Source organism: Budorcas taxicolor, chromosome 11 (assembly GCF_023091745.1).
Source record: "Budorcas taxicolor isolate Tak-1 chromosome 11, Takin1.1, whole genome shotgun sequence".
Taxonomy (NCBI): domain Eukaryota; kingdom Metazoa; phylum Chordata; class Mammalia; order Artiodactyla; family Bovidae; genus Budorcas; species Budorcas taxicolor.
The window spans coordinates 106,850,810-106,872,006 of NC_068920.1; the positions used below are offsets into that span (position 1 = coordinate 106,850,810).

Consider the following 21,197-nt stretch of genomic DNA (forward strand, 5'->3'; position numbering starts at 1 on the left):
ACCTTCCCAGTTTTAAGGCACAAGCTTCCAAGTCCTGGAAAATCCAGGAGTCTCAGAGCCATTCAATCATCTTGGTGAGTTGATCCTCTCTTCCCCCACACCTTGCCCAGGCGATAGAGATGCTGAGTTTTATTTCATCTTGTCTGGATGGAGGTTTGATTTGTTCTCAAATGTTCCAGGATGGAGAGAGACAAGGAGAAAGCACAGGGTTAGATCGTCAGCTTTGTTTTCACCGTCACTGTCAAAGGAAAGAGCAGCATGACCGATTGCAGAACCGAACCTGGAGGCTGGATTTTCTTCAGGTTTCTTTGGCTCCAATGTAAATCAGATCAGGAGTCTTGATCCTTTTTATCACCCTTCACACCTGACTCTATGGCAGGCTTTGTTCCCTCCACGGTCTGGATCAGGACTGGACTTGTCACTTTGACCTTTTGGGACATTTGCTCATCCATCTTTTCACCTTTCCTGCTGGTCTTTGCTCAGATGGCAGAGCCGAAACTACCATTGCTGCTCTGTGTCTGAGCTCTGAGATCAGCAGGAGGGTTAGATTGCTTCCCCAGGAGCCTTCTCCTTTGGTGGAGCGGCTGGCATTACCTTTAGAGACTGCTCAGGTTTGGGAGGCTTAGAAGTTGGAGAGTGACAATTTTTCTCCTTCGTAAGTATTTTCTTTTCTAGAGACTTCTTCCTATCTTTTCTTCATACATTTCTGCTAGGTGCGGTCTGTGATGACTCACTTCCTGTCCTCAGCCCTTCCTTTGCCTGAATTTCTTCACTTTGTCAGCTTGTGTGTCTCCCCCGAGTTTGAAGTTCTAGTTTTGGCTCTAGAACGTCCCTAGCAGCTGTGTCAACAAGCTTTGCCCCTCACTCACAGAGGCTTCTCACCCGGAGGTGCTAGTAGAGGAAATGTCTTCTTTGGGAGTACCCTGAGGCTTTACACTCACGATGAGTCTGTGGGTGGGAGGACCTGTACCATCATGCCTCTCTAATCATCTCGTCTGCCATATCTATCTTCATAGTCGTCTCCTCTTCCTTTGTATTTCTAATCCCTCGGGTGCCCACGACCAAATACTCTTCCTACCACTGCCTGTCCTGTAATCAAAGCCTCTGTCATAGTCTCTCTTGCCTCAGTCATCATAGCAATCCTGGCCTCCACGTCAATCCACATCCCCATGTGGACCGGACCATCCTACTATCCTATTTACGCTGACACACATCATGATATTGGCATGAATCATAACTATCTCAACATTTGTCTCCAAAGCTATCATCACCTCTTCTGGACAGGTAGTCATCACAGCTGTCTGCAGCAGGATGGGCCCTACAGTGTGCATCTCTTGTCAGAATACCAGTTTCCATCTTGACTGAAAGAACCAGGTATTGGATCAGCAGTGTCCATTTGAAATCTCCTGCCATGAGGTCGCTAACAGTCGGACAGGATTGAGCGACTTCACTTTCACTTTTCACTTTCATGCATTGGAGAAGGAAATGGCAACCCACTCCAGTATTCTTGCCTGGAGAATCCCAGGGATGGGGGGAGCCTGATGGGATGCCGTCTATCGGGTTACACAGAGTCGGACACAACTGAAGCGACTTAGCAGCAGCAGCAGCAGCAGCCTTCTAGAAATCCTTCACTGATACTCAGGGTAATACTAAGCAAGGAATCTAAACTCAGGACCTCAAAGTCAGGGTAACTGAAACCTTTCAGTCTGTTTGCTGGGTTCATGGGATAAATGCACTGGATTTGGGATGATAATGATGTATCAACTCAGGTTCATTGATTGTAGCGAATGTACCACCCTCGTGGGGGTGGACTTTGCTACTGGGGGTGGCTGTCGGTATGTGGGGAGAGGAGGTATATGGGAACTCTGTACTTCCTGCTCAATTTTGCTATAAACCTAAAAACTACTCTTCTGTTTTTAAGATTGCTTTTTTGATGTGGACCATTTTTAAAGTCTTTAATAAACTTGTTACAATATTGTTTCTGTTTTTTTGGTTTTTATTTTTCCACCAAGAAGCATATGGGATCCTAACTCCCTGACCAGGAATCGAACCTTCACCCCCTGCGTTGGAAAGCAAAGTCCTAACCACTGAGCCACCAGGGAAGTCCCAAAATACTCTTAAAAAGTACAGTCTATTTAGGTCTACCACCCATTTTTTGATTGGATTGTTTGGGTTTTTTTCTATTGAGCTCCATAATTGTTATCACATTTTGGAGATTAATCTTTTTGTCTGACCTAAACAGACATTTCTCCAAAGACATACAGATGGCCAAGAGGCACATGAAAAGATGCTCAACATCACTAATCATTAGAGAAGTGTAAGTCAAAACCACAGTGAGGTCACTTCATACCAGCCAGAATAGCCATTGTCAAAAAATCTACAAACAATAAATGATGGAGACAGTGTGGAGAAAAGGGAACCTTCCTACTCTGCTGGTAGGGGTGTAAATTGGTACAGCCACTGTGGAGAACAGTAACGAGGGTCCTTAAAAAACTAAACATAGAACACCACATGACCCATCAATCCCACTCTTGGGCATATACCCTGAGAAAACCATAATTCAAAAAGACACAAATACCCCCATGTTCACTGATGCTCAGGGTACTACTATTCACAATAGTTACGCTATTTACGATAGCCAGGACATGGAAGCAACCTAGATGTCCACTGACAGATAAACAGATAAAGATGTGGTACATATATATATATAATGGAATATTACACAGCCATAAAAAATAATCAATTTCAGTCTGTTCTAGTGAGGCAGATGAATCTAGAACCTGTTATTTGGAGTGAAGTAAGCCATAAAGAGAAAAATAAATTTTTCATATCAACGCATATATATGGAATCTAGAAAAATGGTTCTGATGAACCTACTTGAAGATACAGGCACAGATGTAGAGAACAGATTTTTCAACGCAGTGGGGGAAGGAGGCGGGGATGAACCGAGAGAGTAGCATTGACACATACACACTACCATGTGTAAAATAGACAACCAGTGGGAAGCAATTCCCTTGCACAGCACAGGGAGTTCAGCTCAGTGCTCTGTGATGACCTAGAGGGTGGAATTGGGAGAGTGGGAGGGAGGCTCAGGAGGGAGAGGATATAGGTACACTTATGGTTGATTCATGATGTTGTACAACAGAAACTAGCACAACATTGTAAAGCAATGATATTCCAATAAAAAATAAAATTATCATACAATAAAAAAGTAAAATCTATTTTTAAAATGTTTAAAAATTAACCTTGCCAGATCTAATTATGATTACATCAGATTTCTTTTTGCTATTGTTGGCATATATAACTTCTGCATGTACACCTTACAGTTATGTCTCTTTTCTTTTATCCAGGCAGATAAGCTTTGTATTATAACAGCTCTTATGCCATACATGCTTAATGTCAATACTGATATACTGGCATTTATAGCTACCACTTACTGTTGTTAATCTCTACCTGTCCCACCTGTTTCTTGTCCTCTTTTTCCTCTTTTCTTGCCCACTTTGAATAAATCACAGATATTTATTATTACATTTCCTCCCTCTATTAGTTATATCACCTTTGTATTAATATCATTCTTTAAGTGATTGATTACCCTAAGACTATAACATGCATCCTTGACCTAATACAGTATAACTAAATTAGTACTTTATTTTCCCAGATAATGCAAAGATGTTTGACGGCTTATTTAAAATTTTTATTTATTTATTTACTTTTGGCTGTGCAGGGTCTTCATTGGTGTGCTAGGGCTTTCTCGAGTTGCAGTGAGCAGGACTACTCTATTTGCTGTGTGTGATTTTCTCGTTGCAGTGGCTTATCTTATGCACGGGCTCTAGGGTGCTCAGGCTTCAGCAGTTGTGCTGCACAGGCTTAGTTGCTGCGGAACATGTGGAATCTTCCCAGACCAGGGATTGTGAATCCATGTCCCCTGCACTGGCACTTAGATTTTCCACCACTGAACCACCTGGGAAGTCCAGTGTTAGGCTGCTTTCACTGCATTTACCTACTCCCACCTTTCAAGCCGTGGGCTTCCCCGATGGCTCAGTGGTAAAAGAATCTGCCAACATAGGAATAACAGGAGATGACGGTTTGATCCTTGAGTCAGGAAGATCCCTTGGAGGAGGAAATGGCAACCCATTCCAGTATTCTTGACTGGTCGCAAAGAGACAGGACTGAGCACACACACATACACACTTCTTGTACTACTGCTACTTATTTTAGTTTTGCTATTGTCTAGTCACTAAGTCATGTCCAACTCTTGTGTGACCCCATGGACTGTAGCTCACCAGGCTCCTCTGTGCATGGGATTTCCCAGGCAAGAATACTAGAGTGGGTTGCCATTTCCTCTTCCAGGGGATCTTCCCAACCCAGGGATCAACCTTGCTTTTGCTCCATGCTCTTCAAAAGTGACAGTTGGGTTTTTTGGTCTCTTTGTATTTTGGGGGCCAGAATTTGCCCCAACAGTACATGCATGCACATGCATGTAGTTATTTTTAATCTCATACAGTTTCTTTGTATTTTGCCATTTGAGGAGAGATGTGTCCAGATTAAGCATTGCAGTACTGCATTGAAGAGTCCAAGGCCCCAGCCGGTCTCACTGATTCAGATTTCAGAGCTACTGTGTAGTCACTGTGACTCTGCACGCTGTTAAAACTGGCACATACTCTTTTCCCTTCCAGTAATTTTTTATCCCATTCAGCTGACCATGACTCAGGACTTATCTTCTTTTCCCAAAATGGAACTTCTTGCATGTTTTTTTCCTTGAGTATAAAGCTTGACTCGTCTAATATTTTCAGCTACTGTGCTCTCCTGCCTGTTCCCTCTCCATCATAGCACTTTTCTTGGTTTTAATAATATATTACTAAAGTAGTGTCTGTCTCCCTAACTAGATAATTGTTAAGCTTCAGAAGGGCAGGGACCATGCCTGTTTTGTTCACATTTTTGTTCCCATTACATGCAGGTGAACACATGGTCCTCCCTGCATGGTAAATGAATAATAACAATAATAAAAACCTTCCACATAATTTACAAATGGCAAGCAGATTTCTGATTCATTAGCTGAGATTGTTATTGTTCATGCCATGATCATCTTTTGAAAAAGTCACAGATCTATGAAGACTAAATCCACTAAAATATATACACAAGCTAATTTCAAATGCAAGCTTCCCAGGTGGCTCGGTGGTAAAGAATCTGCCTGCCAATGCAGGATTAGCAAAAGATGCAGGCCGATCTCTAGGTTTGGAAGATCCCATGGAGAAGAAAATGGCAACCCTTCTCCGTATTTTTGCCTGGAAAATGCCACGGACAGAGAAGCCTGGAGGGTTATTGTCCATGGGGTCACCAAGAGTTGGACATGACTGGGCACATAGCACAGGGCAATTTCAAATGGGCATTACAAGTAGTCAACAATCATTTCTAATTTCACCTTAATTTTCTGACACTTTTCTCATATTATCTCTTATATTCTCCAACTTGGGAGATCTGATCTGTTTAGTTGAGTAGAAAGTGATCAACTAGTTTGAGCTCTCTCATCTACTCTTCATTTCAAAATAATTTATCTTTTCAGGGTACTTTCTAATCTCTACTTTCAACATGGAAGGCACAGCAGTCTGTTTTCTCCAGATACTCTGGGTTCTTGCTTCCTTAATCACTCCCTTCTATCTACAGCAACTACAATCTCTTCCATTTATCCATTTTGCTCCGTCCTCAGATTTTCATTTATTCAACAAATATTTATTAAACGCTTACTAAATACTTTGCGTTGTTTTAGTCTCTTTGAACATATCAATGTGTAAATGCTAATGGAATTTATGTAGGCGTGGAGGGAGACAGACAATAAATAAATACGCAAATTATAGCATCATTGACTCAATGGACATGAGTTTGAACAAACTTGGGAGATAATGGACAGGGAAGCCTGATGTACTGCAGTCCATGGGGTCCCAAAGAATCGAACAGGACTGAGTGACTGAACCAAAAAGATTTTATTAAAGAGAAAAATAAAGCAGGGGAGTAGTTTAGGAATTGAGGTGGGGTGGGGGGCTTCAATTTTAAAAAGGGTCAGGAGAGGCTTTACTGGGAAGGTAACAGAGCCCTGAAAGAAGTGAGAGAACTAGTTTCATGAGTATCTGGGTGTTATGGGCTGAATTGTGTCTCCTTTGAAATTCATGCGTTTAAGTCCTGACCCTAGTACCCCCTCGAATGTAACCTTATTTGGAGAGAAACCTTTAAGGAGGAGATTAAGTTAAAATGAGGTGGTAATGAGGGCTATGATTTGGCCCATGTGGAAGCTGGAAAACCAGTGAAAAGTGTTTTTATACAGGAAAGACTTATGTATTGGGTTACCTATTGTTGTTCAGTTGCCAAGTCCTCTCTGACTCTTTGCAACTCCATGGACTGCAGCAGGCCAGGCCTCCTTGTCCCTCACCATCACCCAGAGTTTGCCCAAGTTCATTTCCACTCAATCAGTGATGCCATCCAACCACTTCATCCTCTGTCTGGGTTTATTATATAGATGATAAAATGAAGATGGAGAATCGTCTTTTGAATTTAGCAATGGTGGCCACAGCATGAGCAGTTTGGTGGAGTTGTGGGAACAAAAGTAGTGTGTTTGACAAGGGGACAAGAGGAATCGAAGACAGAGTTTTTCCTGTACTGAGCAACTATGAAATACGGTTGACTGTGGAAGGGGACGTGGAGGGTTTTGCTTTTGGACTGAAGAAATTAAGAGCATGTCTGTATGCCAGTAGCTTAAATAAAATAAGATCTTCAAAATTTTGATGGGGATATAGCCTCACATATAGCCACACAATTGGTCTCATCTTTAATGCTCTTTTGAAAACACTGCTGAGGAATTCACAGCAGTTGGGTTGTTTCTAAACCACAACTCTTATCACTTCACTCATCTGCTCAGGAATCTTCAGGGTGTCCGGAACTGCATGAAAAGTTCTAATGCCTTGGCCAAACATTCAAATCTCCAGTTTGGCCTTTTGCGGTTTTCTCTCTGTCTTGCCCTGTTAGCGAACTACAAAGCATGGCAGACCAGGATCAGAAGGCTTGGATGAAAAGACATGGTTCTGTAAATAACTACTTATGTGACTGTAGACAAATGACGTAAGTGCACCAGGCCTGTGCTCCTTCTCCTTTCTAACAAGAAAGGGGCGTGTCGGATAGACTAGATTGCTGTAGGTCACCGAGGAAATCAGCATCTCTAAACAAGCGGTAATTCCCAGCCCAGTGGCTGGATCTTCTACCCAACTCACGTTACCCCTTCCACTTTCAGGAACTACATGTTTTGTGCGGTCACTTATTTTTCCTGCTCTTCTTTTGAGTTTCCAAACGGACCAGGCTTTACAGCGGTAACTCCTTGAAGATCGGCCGCCACCCCACCACCAGGGACTCGCCTTTCACTCTTCCTTTCACTTGGGACCGTCCTCTCCGCAGTCAGAATCCGCCACGTAGTAAGTGCTGCTTCCAACCAATCAAGAAGAAATTATCTCAGACTTTTGAGGGACATTCGCTTCCACCAATGATCTTCAAGTATTCTCTAGCGCCTCGCTTTGAGGGGCGAGGCCAATCAGCACAATGGCCAATCTTCTCTGGGGAATGGCGTTCTGGGTACTGCCAAATCAACCAATCAGGCAAAAAAACTGCCTGGAGGGGCGTTCCTCATTGGTAAGCGCGTCCGGAAGAGGGCAGTCCGCCGGCTAAAGGCAATACAATTTGATTGGCAGCTTTGCTGTTGACAACCCAGGAGAGCCCACCTGCTCCAACAAGACTAGCGTCGGTGCCCAGAGTGGCAGAGTCTGCAGCCAGTCAGCGAGCAGATGCGCGGAAAGATCGTTCAATGGGCGATGTCCGGGGGAGGCTGTCACTCAGGTGGCGCTGGCGGAGGCCGGGCTAAGACGTGGCCGAGGGAAAGCTGCTGGACTTCCTGACCGTCTAGGCGGTGGCGGAGTCCCTAGCGCGTCCTCGCCTTGGTCGGGGATTCTGAACTGCGGGAGAGGCGGGCGCCGGTGGCTACACCTCCATGCCGGCTCGCGGGGCGGGCCGCTGATGGAGCGCGCCACCGGCCCGGGGTCGCTGGCACGGACGCTGCTACTGCCGCTGCTTCTGGGGCTCGTGGCGGGGACAGTGGCCGCGCAGCGCACCTCTGACCTCCTCGCACCGACAGCGGAGGCGGCGTTCGGCCTCGGGGCCGCTGCGGCTCCCACCTCGGCTACGCGGGTGCCGGCGGCGGGCGCCGTGATTGCGGCCGAAGTGACGGTGGAGGACTCCGAGGCGCTGCCGGCAGCTGCAGGCGAGCAGGAGCCGCGGGAGCCGGAGCCGGAAGAGGAGCCCGATATTCGGCCGTGCGGCAGGTAAGGGGCTCGGGTAGAGCATCGAGATCGCTGACCCCTGAAGGCGACTTGTTTATGCGCGTGCGCCGCGGAGGATCCGGGGGCCGCGGTCTCCCCTCCGCCGCGACTTCTAGCTGGCAGAGGACTGCTGGTGACCTAGGGGAGAGAGCGGGGCCGCCTGCCCACCCCCCGGACCAGAGAAGGGCCTCACTCTGCTCCCTGGCACCCGGTTGTAGTTCTGGTGCGAGCAGCATCCTCAAAGGTACCTGGAGGATGCTCGGAGAACGGAGTGAGAAGTGGGAAAGAAACGTTACTTTCTTTCTTTGCTTTCGACCTTTACTCGTACCGCAAGCAACTTACAGCACGCCTCATCGGTTTTTTTTTTTTTTTTTAATGAATTACCTTATGTCTGTGCTAGTGTGACAGCTCTATGGGGAAAGAACTTCATAAAGAGATTTCAACATTTTTCTTTAAATACATCCCTGTAGTGCCCACGCACCAGGGTTGAGGTCAGTATTTCTCTGAGATCTGTGGAACACCTGCATTGGAACCGCCCGGGGATGCTGGTTGACTGTACAGTTTTCTAAGTCCCATTCCAGATTGACTGGATTAGACTTCCTTAGGGTAAGAAACTGGAATCTGCACATTTAATACGCACTGCAGACAATTCTTGAACACACTAAAGTTTAGAAGCTATGGTTTTGTTTGAATTTCGGCAGTTCTTTGATATTTAGAGGGTTTAGTATATAAACATTTAATATAGGGCTGTATTGGTTGAGTTGTTTCATCTCCTAAAAACGTTTCTTCAAGATACATGTTTTAAAGCACTTTTCATGGCTGGGCACACATGTGAGGCATTTTAATGGTAAATTATTTCGCAGATGACTAACTTTAGCACACCCGAGGAGAAAGTGAGATCCCATTTAATGGATGGAATAACAGGAGCTTTAAGTAAATTAAACCAGAGAGGGTTACTGGATTAGAAAGTATTTTAAGTTTAAATGTAGTAATGACTAGATTATGACAAATTAGTTTTACTTTTTCAGTTAAATATCAGAGCTTTGATCTATATGCCTGGGTGAGGGCGCTAAGTCACTTCAGTCGTGTCCGACTCTGCGACCCTGTGGACGGTAGCTCGGCAGGCTCCTCTATCCATGGCATTCTCCAGGCAAGAATACTGGAGTGGGTTGCCATGCCCTCCTCCAGGGGATCTTCCCCACCCAGTGACTGAACCCACCTTAGCAGCTGGGTTCTTTACCACTAGCATCACCTGGGAAGTACTAAAATTTTAGAAACACCCTTTGAATGTTTATATGTAGATGATTTTAAAATGCCAAACATTTGACAGAATGTTCAGAGGTTTTGCTAATGAATTAGCTAGCTATCCAGCAAGAATGTTTTTATTTGTCTTAAACTTCTGAAGCACTTGCCCAAAGTGAGTTACATGAAGTAGAGTAGTCGGTTTCATTTTTCTTAAAATACAGATCCACTGGAGCAGGTATTTATTGATGCTTAAAAGACCCCCCCCCCACCCCCCGCAGTGATGCCCTGGGGTTACAGAGGTTAGACAGATAGCTCCTGTCCTCCAGCAAGAGGTGCAGTCCAGCAGTGAGGATTAAATAAGATGACCCGTAATAACATTACAGGGCAGAAGCAATGCAAAGTGCTATCAGTGTCCCATGTTTCTTGTGGTGTTCAGTGAGTGGTACTGGGGTGAGGTAGGAAAGAAAACAAGAAAATACTCTGGCAGAATGAGTTGCTTCCTCAAAAGTGGGTAGAAATGTGGTGAGCAGAGGCTGGACTTGAAACAGCGAGGGGCACAGCAGCTGTGTTTAGGGAAGGCTTCCCAGGTGGTGCTAGTGGTAAAGAAAATGCCTGCCAGTGCAAGAGATGCAAGAGACTCAGGTTTGATCCCTGAGTCCGGAAGATGCCCTGGAGGAGGGCATGGCAACCCACTCCAGTATTTTTGCCTGGAAAATTCCACAGACAGAGAAGCCTGATAGGCTGCAGTCCACAGGGCCCCAAAGAGCCGGACACGACTGAGAGCATACACACACACCCATTATTTTGTTTGTATGCATCTGTGTGTGTGTGTGCATGTGAGTGACCTGTAGGTACGAAAGAGTTACAAACATACATACATATGTGCTGGGCAGGGAGGGGTAGACGATAAGGCTAGAAAAATAGGTTGCAGCCATGTTGTATATATACAGCCATATGCTGGTAACATCATCATCACCTGGAAACGTTAGAAATCCAGAATCAGGCCCCGCTGAGACCCACTGAATGAGTATCTGCATTTTAAGAAGATCAGCCTGCAGTTCACATGCACACTACAGTTTGTTCATTTGTTTTTGGCTGCACCCCTTGGCATGTAGGATCTTAGTTCCCTGAATGGGTACATGCTAAGCCACTTCAGTCGTGTCTGACTCTGTGATCCTATGTACCGGAGCCTGCCAGGCTCCTCTGTCTATGGGATTCTCCAGGCCAGAATACTGGAGGGAGTTGCCATTTCCTCCTCCAGGGCATCTTCCCAACCCAGGAATTGAACCTATGTTGTTACGTCTACCTGCATTGGTAGGTGGGTTCTTTACCACTAGCACTACCTGGGAAGCTCCCTTAGTTCCCCAAGCAGGGATCAAACCCGTGCCCCCTGCAATGAAAGTGAGGAGTCTTAACCACTAAACCATCAGGAAAGTCCCTCATGTACTACAGTTTGAGAAGTGTTGTGTAGAGTATCTCAAATGCCAGGCCTGATCTAAGTTTGTGCTTAGGGACTATTTCTCTGACATTACGGTATACAGTAAAAAAACTTGAGGTGTGGAAACCAAAAGGAGCATGTTATAACAGTGTCCGTGAGAGGTGCACTGTCCAGTGGATAGAGAACAGAGGGGGTAGAGTTGAGAGATTGCAGGTGGAACCTTGGTTCTTGGCAAATAAATTGATTCGTCCTCTCTTGGCACCACCAGCTAAAGATGCAGATGGGATGGCTAGGGAGTAGAGCACAGGTGGAAAGTGGAAAGATTAAGGGGAGGGGGGAAAAGGTAACTGGGTTGGTGTTGGACATGGTGACTTGGCAGTGCTGGCAGGAAGTCTAGAGGGAGAGATTAAGTAGGAAACAGTGCCTGCAGGTGGAGAGATGTCAGGGTAAATGGTTGAAACTGTGCAAAGAGGAGCTAGGGATAAAAACTTCAGGAAATGCCCTTTATGTTTTGGAGAGATAAGTCGGCAAAGGCGACAGGTACAGCTGGCCAGGTTGTACAGCAGGCATAGGGTGAGGACTGAGAAAATGAGGTAGTGGTAAAGATCCTGCCTACCAATGCAGGTGGATGTAAGAGAGGGTTCAATCCCTGGGTCAGGAGTGACAACCCACTCTAGTATTTTTGCCTGGAAAATCCCATGGACAGTGGAGCCTTGCAGGCTACAGTCCATAAGGTTGCAAAGAATTGGATGACTGAAGTGACTTAGCAATCAAGCAAGCATACTTAAAGAAGGGGTTAAAGATTCATCCTTTTTGGGAATTCTCTAGTGGTTCAGTAGTTAGGACTTTGAGCTTCCATTGCTGGGGTCATAGGTTCAGTCCCTGGCTGGGGAACTGAGTGAGATCCTTTAAGTCACACTACACGGCTCCCTGCTCCCCCCAACCCCCAAAGAAAAGATTCATCCTTTTTGGCCTCACTTCCTCAGTCCCTCACTGTAACCTGTTGAGATTGCTGATCTTTTTTATATATGCAGAAAGTGCAAGCTTGTATAGACAGGTTGGAAAAGAAAGGAATAGGAGAGGAGGTGAATGTAGCTGGCAAGCAGAACTACTTTTCTCAGAAAGGACAAGAGAGGAGTTTTGCCTGCCAGAGAATAAGAGATCTTTGGCAAACAGAATTGGTTAGGATAATATGGGCTGGGGTTTAGGTGTCTGCCCAGTAGCTTAAGATAGTATGGAAAGTTTGAGAAACCTTGAGTAAGTAAATTGGTAGAATCAGCAAGAGATAAATATGTAGTTTGTAAAAGACTTTTTTGAAGTGCGCTACAGAAAAAAGTGAAAAAAAAAAGAGAATATCAGTTCTATAATAATAAACCAATATCCTGTTTATTTAAAGAAGGAAGATTAGGGGAACAAATCTGGATTAACCAAGCGTTTATTGCAGATAACTGAAGAGCCATAGTCTTTGCAAAACTTTTAAAAGTAGGAGGTGGGAAATTGAGATCTTTGTTTTTACAGGTTGTCTTTTGTCTCTCAAGAAGCAGAATGCAACTTGCTCATTCTTTTTTTTCTCTTGATGGAATTTTCATTTTCTTGTGATGGAATTTTCAGTCTAAATGCTTACTCTGCATCTCAGGCATATAAATGAGTGAATAAACTATTTTTTTTTCCCTTTAAAAAGTAGCTAAAATGAACTTGCTTTTCTTGTAGCAGTCTTGCTGTCAGCGGTTCTTCTGGTAAATATTACATTTAGTTGAAATTTAAATGAGACGGTCATTGCAGAGTGTTGGGAAGAAAGTCAAAATCTCATCTCACTGTTCGGTTTTATGCATGCACGTTGGCGTTAAATGATGAGTTATGAGTTTTCTGACTTAAGCACAAAAAGCAAACTGCAAGGTGTCATTTGGCATTCTTGTGATGGGTTGAGCATCCTCAGATTGACATCTGACAACCTTGGAAGTTGTAAAGCCCTAGTTTTAGCTATCACACCAATTTTTAAAGTATTATGTTCCTTTTGCCTCTGATTCCCCTCTAACAAAAGTATCACTACATTTGACGTTCATTTCATCTCTCATGCTTCTTTAATTTGTGCATCTGTAAACTGGAATTTTTGGATTTAATGAGTTGTAACAGGAAAACACTTCCCAAATATAAGATGATTTAATTCCTCTTTATTTCTTTCTCCTCTCTATCCTTTATAGGCTGATCTGATCTGAATCAATGGCTTAGAAATCTAATCTTCTTCAGATTTTCAAATTCGTAATCCTTTTTTTTCAACTAAAATGACTGTTGAATAATAGAATTACAGGATACAGTGTTGAAAGGAAACTCAATTATCTGTTCATGTTTCTGACCCCAGACTTTTTTTTTCACTTATTTAAAGCTTTTTATTTTGTACTGGGGTCTAGTTGATTAATAATGTTGTGACAGTTTCAGGTGTACAGCAAAAGGACCTAATCATAGATACCATGTATCCATTCTCCCCCAAACTCCCCTCCCATCCAGCTGCCACATAATACTCAGCAGAGTTCCATGTACTATATAGTAGGTCCTTGTTGCTTACCATTTTAAATATAGGACTATGTACATGTCCATCCCAAACTCCCTAACTATCCCGTCCCCTCGGCAACCCCAGACTTTTAAAGCTGACTAAGAATCACACTGAAAGAAGATTTGTGCATAACTTTCAAGTCAGGCTATAAGCCAAAGTAAATACACTTGGTGAGTAATGGATTACCCTTCCTGTCTATAATTGTCTTTTTAGTGTGATTGACACCTGGACTCTGGCTTTGAGATAGACAGAGTTGAGGAAACTGTTCTGTATTCACACTCCTGGGCGCAGAAGGTGACCTGTCTTTATCACCTGCTGTAAGCTGTGGCTCCCACATGGTCCTTCATTCCATAAATACTGTCTGGAAACTCCATCGGGTTTTTTTTTTTTTTTTTGGTAAGATAGGAGCTGATTGTATATTTCTAGTACAAAACATTTTAAAATGCAGAAAGTAAAGCTGGTAGGTTTTAGAACTAAGTGTGAGGGGGAAATTTTTTTTAAAGTTTTTCAGAAAGAGACTTAACAGACTTAAGAGAACAAACTTATGGTTGACGTGGGGGGAACGGGTAGTTAGGGAATTGGGGATGGACATGTACACACTGCTATATTTAAAATGGATAAGCAACAAGGACCTTCTGTATAGCACATGGAATTCTGTTCAGTGTTATGTGGCAGCCTGGATGGGGAGTTTGTCGGAGAACGGATACATGTATATGTACGGCTGAGTGCCTTCACTGTTCACCTAAAACTAACACACTGTTGTTAATTGGCTGTGTGCTAAATTACTTCAGCCACGTTGGACTCTGCGACCCTGTGGACTGTAGCCTGCCAGGCTCCTTTGTCCATGAGATTCTCCAGGCAAGAATACTGGAGTGGGTTGCCATTTCCTCCTCCAGTTAATTGGCTATACCCCAATACAAAATAAAAAGTTTAAAAAACATTGTTTTAATGTTTTCCATGCTGTTCTATTTGTCAATAACCATTTTATTTAAAAGATTTCATAGAATAGAGCAGACAAAGTGCTTTGAAAATGTTTAATTCTAATTGGAAACGGATATCTGCTGCTCTCACTTGGTTTACAACATTGAAAACTTAGACTGTATTTCTGTAAGGCTTAGCTAATATGTCAGAGTTATATAGTTAGTAATTTTTGGCACTATATTTGTTTGTATTGAGGGCATGACTAGTCTTGTGACAGGTTTAAATAAAGGAAGTTTGATCTGAAGATTTACTTAGTAGGTGAGGACTACAAAGTAAAGTCCAATTAATACATTCGTTTTTCAACAAGAATATATGCTTCCTTGAGTGCGAGCATACATTTTAGTCAGAGGATTCTTAGTTACATTTAAAAAAAAGCAGATTTAACCCAATCACATTTTAAATTTTGTGACTGTTTTTTTTTCCTATGAAAGGAAATGTGCAATTTTAAAATAAGCAGTTGTTAATGTAGAAACTGTTCAGTCGATAGAACTTTCTACTGTCACCTACTTCTGTTTCAAATGGGAAATTTATTCAGGCAAAGTTACTGTATGAAAGAATTCAGCATTTACTTATCAGACTCTGATAAACTTAATTATAAATAGGCAGGGATTCTGGGTGATGGAAGTCGGAGCAAACAAAATTTTTTAAAATTGGTATTTATTGTGGCCTAAGAGCATTTCTGCTCAGTTAAGGGCATAATCAGAGCAATAACAGGATGTATGACATTTTGATGAGATTTCTGGGGGGAATAAAAGCTACACATTATAGTAATGTAGGAGTCGCCACTTATGTAGACATATAGTTAACAGAATAGTTGAATTAGAGTTTAAAAAAACCCCAAAATTTATACTTCACAGTTCTGTCCAAAATCTCTTTTAGGTGCATGACCTTAGCCAAGTCACATCTTTTCACGTCTTTCTCAGCTCCTTTTTTGTTTTATGTGAGTAGTAGTATCTGCCCCAGCAAAATTTATTCATCCAACGAACATTTACTGCATCTTACTAGGAGCTCCACACTACTGGGTGCTGGGGATGGATACATGGGCTGTCCTTGAGTCCAGGCCTGAGAGGGAGCTGCAAGTGTTAAAGAATTAACTGTACAGAAATGGATGGTAATGACATAAGAGGAGTTTGAGAGCGAAGAGAAGGAAGACGTCAAGTGAGCGAGGCCTTGAACATGAAGTGTCAAGGAAAGTCTCAGCTGCTGGGATGATGTGAGCACAGGCTCAAAGCTGTGGTTGCTAAACCAGGGCTCTGGGACCCTTATGTGCTTGCTTGTGGGGAAGCCAGGAGATTGGTTCTGTGTTTTCCAAACAACCTAAGGGAGATTGGCCATGCACTGAGGAGAAAGCTAATTAAAAAGTCAAGTTTTCTCAATTTTGCACTGGAACTAAATACCAGTCTTAATTAGTAATATTAGCTCTTTCTTTCCAGAAGTCTTGAATATTGTGATTAGTACTTAAATAGTTTCTCTAAAGAGAGGAAAATTCATTAGAAGTGATATTTGGAGGACACATGAAATCATTTAAGACATGAGACAACCAAAAAATAAAGAAGAAAAAGACATGAGACAAGAGCCAAGTTAACAAAGGAACTTTGTTCAAAGAGTTAGAAGCCTAGGTTATGCCAGATTATGCGTGATACCAAGTAGTGTGGCCTTTATTGAGTGGGCACAGGGAGCTGTGAAAGTTGATCAGATCTCAATTATAGAAACAAAACTGTCAGAAGAGTGGAGGAAGGAAGAAACCAGAGGCAGGAAGTCTTTTTTTGTTCGTTTGTTTTGGGTTTTGTTTTCTGTTCATTTTTTTAGTCTTTTTTTTTTTTTTTTTTGGTTTGTTTTTGTGTAGGTTGGACGTCTTTTTAAGATGTTCTAATGTCATAGAACAAGGCCACTGGGATGAAGAAGAATGAAAAGATTTAAAGGAAGCTTGAAAAACAGATCAGGAGTACACGACTGTTGCTGAAATGCAGGGGGTGAGGGAGGAGGCAGGTTTCATTTCTGATATAGATGTTCAGTGATAGGGTGGATGCAGAAAGCCTGGGGAGAGAAGGGACGCTTTCTGAACACCTTGTGGTGATGCCCTGCTGAAAATGCTGAACTGGGTTTGGGAGAGGGATGAGCTGTAAATACTACATTCGTTTAGGGAGCTGTCAGATTACACATACAGTAAGTGATGGACTTTGGATAAAACTAGAACTCCTCGGCCTACATTTTGGAGATTGAAAGCTGTCAGGATGGCAGGTGAGGATGGGGGCAAGGACTGGTCTAGAATGGGAGACAGCCAGTGTTCCAACTAAGGGCTTCCCTGGTGGCTCAATGGTAAAGAATCCACCTGCTGATACAGGAGACATAGGAGACACAGGTTCAATTCCTGGGTTGGAAAGATCCCCTGGAGGAGAGCATGGCAACCCACTCCAGTATTCTTGCCTGGGAAGTCGCATGGACAATGGAGCCTGGTGGGCTATAGTCCATAGGGTTGTAAAGAGCTGGACACGACTGAGTGACTGAGCACACTCACTGTACTCCAGCTGCCACTGGAGGGACAAACCTGATGAGGGGAGGAGACCTGGCCTCAAGAGAGGTCATTGCAAACCTTTCTTGAAAGGGGCTTTGAAAAGTCACACTATGAGTGAGAGAAAGTGCTTGCTGCTGAATCATCCAAACAAATGACTTTGTAAACTGAAGCAACCTGTAAGTGAGACGAATTTCTAGAGTTTGCTGATAGCATTGATCAGTAGGCCATCTTCATCCCAGTAATGGATTATTATTATTATTATTATTATTTTACTCCCAGGAAATTGCCCTTTGAGGTAAACCACTCTTTGCCAGACTGGTTTTATCTTGAGACTCACCTCAGATACTTGTTAAGTCACCATCTCTGAAACCCCTCTGCAGAGGGAACCTCTGAATTTTCACTGGTTTTTAACAAGCACTCCAGATTATTTTGGTAATCAGGTCAATTTGAGTTATGCTGAGCTGGGTGAAATCGTCCTGTTTTATCCATGAAAAAGCAATTTGAATAGAACCATGAGCAGAACAACAGCAGGGCCGTGGGGATGGGCACACAGGGTTGACTTCAAAGCTCTGATTCTTTCCCCTGGAAATGCTGCCTGTGTAGTTCTTTTGATTTTTAAATAAGTTAAAGAGTTTTTCATCTCGTTCATAGAAACTGCCAAATAGAGTGGATCATGGGGAGATAAATGGCCTTAGATTCTCCCTGGTTTTTTTTTTGTTTGTTTGTTTTTTTCTTTTTTTAAGGAAAGGGGAGGCCTTGATGTTTGTTCTAAGTGCTGCATCTTATTTTGACCTCTGGTTGTTCTGCATCCAGCTGGAGGACTGCTTTTCAGCAGTGTCTGTCTCTTTCATGTGGCTCTCAACCAATAGTATTTCAGAGCATCTCTCCAAGAATGTGATAAGATGTACCTGTTAAGTATCTCTTTGCCCTCCAGCTGTTACCTATTTCCAGCAGCAGCAGATGGGAAAGCCCTCTTCCAGTGATGTGCTTAAGACAGAGCCCATAAATTGTAGCAGTGGGGATAATGAATTTTTTTTTTGACACCTGACATGGGCTTCCCAGGTGGCTCAAGTGATAAAGAATCCACCTGCCAGTGCAGGAGATGCAGAAGGCACAGGTTCCATCCTTGGGTCAGGAAGATCCCCTAGAGAAGGAAATGGCAACCCATTCCAGTATTCTTGCCTGGGAAATCCCATGGACAGAGGAGCCTGATGGGGTCTCAAAGAGTTGGACATGCCTGAGCATGCAAGAATTGACAGGGTTTGTATGGAAATTTCTGTTATTCCCATTAAGAGGAGTTAAAAAGAATTAAGGATACACCATTCAAATCTAAGAACCAGATTATACTAAATATCAATGGCCAGTTAAGAGCGTGATGTACTTAACTATTCCTGCCTGCATGTTTTTCTTTCTTTCACTTATTGCTTGAATTCACACATACCCTCTAGATACAATTCATCGTCTGAAAATATCTTATTTTCTGAAAACATCTTGTTTATTTTAAAAAGCAGAATCTTTACATAAGACATATGTGTCTTTTTTTAAAAAGGGTTTATTCTTGGCTGTTTTGTCTTCATTGCTGCTTGGGCTTTTCTCTAGTAGTGGTGAGCAGGGGGTTGCTCTCCATTTGCAGTGCTTTGGACCCTCATTGTGGTGGCTTCTCACCTTGTGGAGAACGGGCTCTAGGCACGCGGGCTTCAGTACTTGTGGCACACAGGCTCGGTAGCTATGGCTTGCAGGCTCTAGAGCGTGGACTCAGCAGTTATGACAGATGGGCTTAGTTGCTCTGTAGCATCTGGGTTCTTCCCAGACCAGATTGAACCCATACAGCAAAGTGACTCAGTTGTAAGTATATAATATACTCAATTTTATATGTGTATATATATATATATATATATATATATACACATACATATATTATTTTTCATTTTATTTTCCCTGGTGGGTTGTCAGGTATGAATTTTTATACCTTTCATCATGATATAATTTTTTGGCTTACTTTATCCTTCTCCTCCAACTCCCAGTAGGTCTCTTTAGAATGTGAGATAATGTGTGGGGAAGGAAGTCCAGTTGTTCCTTTTCTTTTGGTTTGTTACTTAAAATTACTAGTTTGTAGTATGGCGAAATCTGTATTTTCATAAATTCTGTTCAGTTGCTCAGTCGTGTCTGACTCTTTGCGACCCCATGAATTGCAGCACGCCAGGCCTCACCAACTCCGAGTTCACCCAAACCCACGTTCATCGAGTCAGTGATGCCATCCAGCCATCTCATCCTCTGTTGTCCCCTTTTCCTCCTGCCCCCAATCCCTCCCAGCATCAGAGTCTTTTCCAATGAGTCAACTCTTCACATGAGGTAGCACAAAGTACTGGAGTTTCAGCTTTAGCATCATTCCTTCCAAAGAACACCCAGGACTGATCTCCTTTAGAACGGACTGGTTGGATCTCCTTGCAGTCCAAGGGACTCTCAAGAGTTTTCTCTAACACCACAGTTCAAAAGCATCAATTCTTCGGCACTCAGCTTTCTTCACAGTCCAACTCTCACATCCATACATGACTACTGGAAAAACCATAGCCTTGATTAGATGGACCTTTGTTGGCAAAGTAATGTCTCTGCTTTTTAATATGCTGTCTAGGTTGATCATAACTTTCCTTCCAAGGAGTAAGCATCTTTTAATTTCATGGCTGCAATCACCATCTGCAGTGATTTTGGAACCCCCAAAAATAACGTCTGACACTGTTTCCACTGTATCCCTATCTATTTCCCATGAAGTGATGGGACCAGATGCCATGATCTTCGTTTTCTGAATGTTGAGCTTTAAGCCAACTTTTTCACTCTCCTCTTTCACTTTCATCAAGAGGCTTTTTAGTTCCTCTTCACTTTCTGCTATAAAGGTGGTGTCATCTGCATATCTGAGGTTATTGATATTTCTCCCGGCAGTCTTGATTCCAGCTTGTGCTTCATCCAGTCCAGCGTTTCTCATGATGTACTCTGCATAGAAGTTAAATAAGCAGGGTGACAATATATAGCCTTGACGTACTCCTTTTCCTTTTTGGAACCAGTCTGTTGTTCCATGTCCAGTTCTAACTGTTGCTTCCTGACCTGCATATAGGTTTCTCAAGAGGCAGGTTAGGTGGTCTGGTATTCCCATCTCTTGAAGAATTTTCCACAGTTGATTGTGATCCACACAGTCAAAGGCTTTGGCATAGTCAATAAAGTAGAAATAGATGTTTTTCTGGAACTCTCTTGCTTTTTCCATGATCCAGCAGATGTTGGCCATTTGATGTCTGGTTCCTCTGCCTTTTCTAAAACCAGCTTGAACATCTGGAAGTTCACGGTTCACGTATTGCTGAAGCCTCGCTTGGAGAATTTTGAGCATTACTTTACTAGCATGTGAGATGAGTGCAATTGTGCGGTAGTTTGAGCATTCTTTGGCATTGCCTTTCTTTGGGATTGGAATGAAAACTGACCTTTTCCTGTCCTGTGGCCATTCCTGAGTTTTCCAAATTTGCTGGCATATTGAGTGCAGCACTTTCACAGCATCATCTTTCAGGATTTGAAATAGCTCAACTGGAATTCCATCCCTCCACTAGCTTTGTTCGTAGTGATGCTTTCTAAGGCCCACTTGACTTCACATTCCAGGATGTCTGGCTCTAGGTGAGTGATCACACCATCGTGATTATCTTGGTCATGAATATCTTTTTTGTACAGTTCTTCTATGTATTCTTGCCACCTCTTCTTAGTATCTTCTGCTTCTTTTAGGTCCATACCATTTCTGTCCTTTATTGAGCCCATCTTTGCATGAAATGTTCCCTTGGTATAGATAGGGAACTAAATTAAATTAACACTTTTATTCACTTGATAAATTTATTCATTTGCTAACTGAGTAAGTTCTCTGAAACGTTTCAAAGGAGTTTACTTGAACTGGCTTGTCTTATTTTCTTTGAAAGGTTTCAAAGGAGACTACTTGAACTGGTTTGTGTTGGTCAACTTGTAGCTTTACTTTGAATTTCTGTATATTATATATGAAGTAGAATAGATTAAAAATAGCATTTTATAATCCAAACCAGGAACATAACTGTCTATGCTTGGAAGTTGTATCATCTCTGAGAAGTA

At 42.9% G+C, this 21,197-nt stretch overlaps 1 protein-coding gene and 1 pseudogene across 1 annotated transcript in view; one reads left to right on the top strand and one right to left on the bottom strand.

Annotated features, from left to right (window-relative positions):
• Positions 1–543: 543 nt before the first annotated feature.
• On the bottom strand, positions 544–1,356 carry LOC128055697 (eukaryotic translation initiation factor 4B-like; annotated as a pseudogene).
• Positions 1,357–8,052: 6,696 nt separating this feature from the next.
• Positions 8,053–21,197, top strand: part of EIF2AK3 (eukaryotic translation initiation factor 2 alpha kinase 3) — an 81,665-nt gene continuing 68,520 nt past the window's right edge. The window contains exon 1 of the mRNA XM_052648887.1: positions 8,053–8,357. Within this exon, the coding sequence (XP_052504847.1) occupies positions 8,053–8,357 (305 nt within the window). The remainder of the gene's footprint in view (positions 8,358–21,197) is intronic.